The following is a 5,094-nucleotide window of genomic DNA, read 5'->3' as shown; positions in this document are numbered from 1 at the left end:
ATGAAACAAGCCCATCTTACCTGCCGAGGCCATTCTCTACCTGATCGAGCTCTCTGTCCGAGTCCTTTATTGAAAGTTGGGTTGGGGAGGGCTGTGAGCACTGGGTGTTGACCTTGGCCATCTTTACACTGGTCACATTCAGGCCCGAGTTGGCTGCTAAAACATGAACACAAAGTAGGTATATCATCAGGACAACTGCAAAGCCAACTTATCGTAGACAAAGGTTATTATAGCACTGGTTTTAAAAATTATTTTTATTTTTATATATGAATGTTTTATCTGCGTGTATGTCTGTTCATCACGTGTATGCCCTGTGTTTATGGATGCCAGAAGAAGGGATCGGATTCCCAGGAACTGGAGTTATAGACAGTTTTTAGCCACCCTATGGCTACTGTGAGCCAAACTGGTTCTCTTGTAAGAGTAGCAAGTGTTCTTATTAACTATTGAGCCATCATCTCTCCAGCCTTACTATACCCTTTAAAGTTGGGTGTTCCACTCGGTGGTATACTGCACGTGCTTATTGTAAGTAGTAAATAGTAATAGTATCAGTAGATTGCACTTGCTTAGCATAAGTAATAATAAATATGATAAATAATTTTAAGAAATCAGCAGATTAGACTTGCCCAGCGTAAGTTACAAAACAGGAGGGTTTACTTTCAAAATAAAAGTTTCTGAGTCATTGTAGGAGCATAGGTCCAATTACAGCTGAGCGCTGGACACTGGGAGCTTGCTAATCTGCTCTGACTGCATTGGAGCCGAGAGTAGAAATTACTAAGAGTCAAGCTTTGTTGACAACCTGCAGACACGGCAATCATGTACTTTGTAAACTCTAAAGGAAATGGGATATAAAACATAGAGATGAAATTGCATATGGTTTCTGTTGAGAAGGGGGGGGGAAAGACGAATGTAATCAGCAGAGGGAAAGAAGAGACCCAGATGGCACTCAAGAGTCCTCAGCCAATGAGGGAAGGGAGGACGGGGCCTGAGTCGGAGTGGGAAAACTGTCCTCTGTGCTCAATCGCTGTCTCTATGACGCCTGGGTTTTGGCGAGGTAGCAATACAAACTGAGTCACTGCTACTCTGTGCCTCATGAAGTCAGGGTCCACGTTTCTGACACCTAATGTATGTGGGGTCCTGAGTTTAACACTAGCACTGAAAACAAACAAACAAGCAACAATAACAAATAAACAACAACACATTCTCATTCTAGACTTAGCATGGGAAAGAAAATTACAATATTCAGTAGTCTTAAATCCCTTAAAGGCTATGGCCAGCGCCGGGTGTGGTGGTGCAGACCGGTCATCTCAGCACTCAGGAGACAAAAGGGGGGGTAGGGGGGTTGGGGAGTGGGGGAGGGCTGCTGGGAGTTCAAGGCCAACCTGGCTTATACGGTGAGCTGCAGGCCAGCCAGTGCTACATAATGAGGTCCTATTCAAAAGCAGGTGCTGTCAAACGCAAGACACACACACCTCATTTAATGATTACAAGGAGCTTTTTGTGACTGTCATCCCTTCCAATAGATAGCCATACCAAACTCAGAGATGTGAAGTAGCACGTCCAACCAAAATAAGATCAAACCTCCACTATTTGCTATGCCTCAAGTGATACAGCGCTTTCCTGCAGCCGACAGGGGAAGGTGTCTCTATGGCTGAGGAGAAGAGGAAGCTGATGCAGGAGCACAGCTCGTGTGACTGACATGTTAATAACACCTGGAGAGGTCTTTCAGCTTCAAGATAGTCCACTGAGGTCGAGGTCACCTAAACAGGCCAGCGTAGGCTCTCTGGAGGGGCCTCACAGCCCATGTCTCAAATGTCAGTAGAGGTCACTTCAGGGAGAGATGGTAATTTCTAGAAATAGCCCAGTGACTTATGGGACTAAATGAATTCTATATCCAAAGGAAGGTCAATTCAAATTGCCCAGGACACCTGTGAGAAGCAGCCAGTGGCCCTGCAACCAAGGTCAGAACATCTGGTTACCTAGGGTGGGCCTGCCTCAGCTGGGCCTTGACTTATCTCTCTCACGTTTGATGGCTTCAACCTGTAATTTAAAATTTTATAATTTCTAAAGAGAAGTAAGATGAAGCCTGTGGTTTTAGCTAGCATTAAAAAAAAAATTGCTGTGATAAAGGACCATGAGCAAAGACAACTTGGGGCAAGAGGGTTTATTTCATCTTACAGCTTATAGTCAAGGCAGGAACCTGGAGGCAGGAACTGGGAGGCAGGAACCAATACAGAAGCCATGGAGGAGCTGTGCTTCCTGGCTTGCTTAGGTTGTGTTTTATACACTCCAGAACCAACTACCCAGGGGCGGCACCACCCACAGTAGGCTGGGCCATGCCACATCAATCATCAATCAAGAAAACACCTCACAGGCTTGACCACAGGCCAATTGAAGGGGGGGGGCATTTTCTTAATTGAAAGACCTCTTCCCAGATACCTCTAGCTTGTGTCCAGTTGTCAACAACTAACCAGCTCTTTCAAGGACCTGCCATCTAGAGAGGCACCTGGCCCTGCAGATGGTACCAAGAAACTTGGACTTTACTCTGACATCCAGTGAGGATGTGTCAGAGATACAAAGGTCCCTCTGGGTGCATCAGGAAGGATGTATTCAGGGGGACCTGGGTGTGAATGAGGAGAGCAGCAAAATCTGCTGCAGGTTCTCAGGGGGAGAGAGAATAGTAGCCCGCACTAAATAATCGCCTGGCCTTGATAATGAATTGGATAAATGAAAAAGCCAGTGAATGGGTAGAAAGTACCAGGATACAGTAAAATATGCCGGGATACTGCATCAGTGAGTATAAGGGCTAGTAGCGGGGAGGGGCTGAGGATGATGTCATCATAGCTGGCTTTCAGAGCAGGACTGCAAACCACAGAAGCAGGAAACCAGGGAAGGGACAGGTTTAAGAAGAGAGGGATTCCAGTTGGAGATGTCTGATGTAGTCGTGGCTTTTCTGTGGCAGTACTAAGACGGCATTCCCTGGGGCAAGTTGTAGAATAAAGAGATTATTTGGGCTTACAGTTTCAGAGAGTGAGAGTCCGCTGTGGTAAGGAAGCACAATAGTAAGCGACAGGCAGCAGGAGCTGGAGCTGGAGCTCTCACAGCTTCAAATGCAAAGCACACAGCAGAGAGCAAGCTGAAGATAGAACAGGGTTCTTCTTCTGAAAGCCTTCTGCTCCCAGTGACTTCCTCCAGCAAGGCTGCACCACCTAACCCTCCCCAAACATCACCACCAACTGGGGACTAAGTGTTCAAGACTATGGGGGAGCAGCCCTCATTCAAACTACCACACCCGTGGAGACTTCAGAGCCCATGTATGAAATTGGCTAAGCAATAAATTCGACTTAAAATTGTCCATTCAACATTTTTTTAAAAGATTCATTTATTTATTTTATGTATATGAGTACACTGTTGCTGGTGTTTTCAGGTACCAGAAGAGAGCATCAGCTCCCATTACAGATGGTTTCTAGCCACCATAAGGTTGCTGGGAATTGAACTCAGGACCTACTAGAAGAGCAGTCAGTGCTCTTAACCACTGAGCAATCTCTCCAGTCCCCATTCAACATTTTTAACAGCAATTACTATGTGCTAGAGAACATTCTAGAAACCAGTATTTATCAGAGAATGATAATAGATTATAAACCCAAGATGCTAGAGTGTCCTCTGTTCTTTGTGGAAGGAGCTAACAGCCCAGTGGGGTCCATGGCAAGTTTTAAAGCAGTTTGGGGACTCTGTAGAAAGACAAGAGACTCCTCTTTGTAAGGAGACCTCAGTTGAGAAAAGGCCTCCATCAGAGGCCTGTATGCAAATTGTCAGGGGAGATTTTCTTGACAAACGATTCATGTCTGAGGGTCCAGACCATAGTGAGTGGTGGCCTCTCTGAGCAGGTGGTCCTGGGTTGAATTTAAAGTAAGCTGAGTAAGACATGAAGAAGAAGCCAGTAGCCTAGTATTCTTCCACTGTTTGTGCTTCAGGTCCTGAGTTCATTCTTTCTGCTTGGGTTTCTGCCCTGACTTCTCTCAGTATTTATTGGACTATGACATGGACATTTAAGCCAAACGAAACCTTTCCTCCTCAAGTTGCTTTTGGTCAGAATGGTTTTATCATGATAACAGAGAGGACAGTAGAACCCTAGGACACTTCCTGGCTGTGGTCCTAATATGCGCTCTTTAGGTCCAGGGGCAGCCAGGGAGCAGTTATCTCTGAGGGAGGAGGGATGGAAGAATGATCGTTTTGGCAGAGTAACCACACTCACATGTGTAGGGATCCTTGAGACACAGGATCTCCAGGGCTGGGAGAGCATAAGGTAGTCATAGACTGGGAATCAAATATCACCAAGCTGTCACAGTCTGAAGTCAACCTCAAGGGCACAATGAAAGAGTTATCTGTCAAAGTAGACAGTTGGGGCATGTATAACTTCACAGTGTGATTGATAACTGGGCCCAGGCAATAGGCATCCATGATCCTTTACTTCACATCTTTCTGTTTATCTTTTAGTTCAGCTGTTGCTATGCCAACCAGATCATGCTGGGTAGCCTGGTAATACCTCAGCTGTGCTGTGGGCTAGTGGTCTTCCACTTGCTTCCCCTGAGGAACACCTTCTTGGAACACTTCAGCTGTTCTGTCACAGGTACAAACCCAGAGGCACTTAACAGACTTAATACCCCTTGGGCAACACTCGATTAATTGAATCAGAACTCAGAGGATGTGCAGTCTTCTATCCCTCAGGAAGAGAATTTTGAAGAACACTCTAGGGGCTCCTCGGAGAGGCCCTGGCGCCTAGAGCCGTGGTCTGTTTGGTGATGTATGGTGGCTTTGTAGTAGAGGTGCTGATGTTGCAATTGAGAAAAGCTGGGCTTGGTTCTGTCTGGCTCTGAAGTCCACAATGGGGCGGCTTTGGTTTACTATCCACCCCATAAGGGACTAGCAATGTGAAACATTACTTTCCAAAACAGGGAAAAGGCACATCCTGTCAGCTATGAAGGTGACCTCAAAGTGGACTCACAGGTCGGAGCTTAGAAATGGTTTGTGAGCCATCTCCCAAATGCATGTGTGTTCTGTGTTCTAGAACTTGGGCAGGGAACGAAGAACACACCA

The 5,094-nt window shown here is 46.0% G+C and overlaps 1 protein-coding gene across 2 annotated transcripts in view; it reads right to left on the bottom strand.

The window, feature by feature from the left end:
* Cnga3 (cyclic nucleotide gated channel alpha 3) overlaps positions 1 to 121 on the bottom strand; it is a 26,611-nt gene extending 26,490 nt beyond the window's left edge. For both annotated transcript variants that reach the window (XM_028775499.1, XM_028775500.1), the window contains exon 1: positions 21 to 121. In XM_028775499.1, the coding sequence (XP_028631332.1) occupies positions 21 to 121 (101 nt within the window). The remainder of the gene's footprint in view (positions 1 to 20) is intronic.
* Positions 122 to 5,094: the final 4,973 nt, after the last annotated feature.

This window comes from Grammomys surdaster, unplaced genomic scaffold, assembly GCF_004785775.1.
Source record: "Grammomys surdaster isolate TR1022 unplaced genomic scaffold, NIH_TR_1.0 255, whole genome shotgun sequence".
NCBI classification, from domain to species: Eukaryota; Metazoa; Chordata; class Mammalia; order Rodentia; family Muridae; genus Grammomys; species Grammomys surdaster.
The sequence above is the reverse complement of the archived record's forward strand: the minus strand, read 5'-3'. Positions and strand labels throughout refer to the sequence as shown.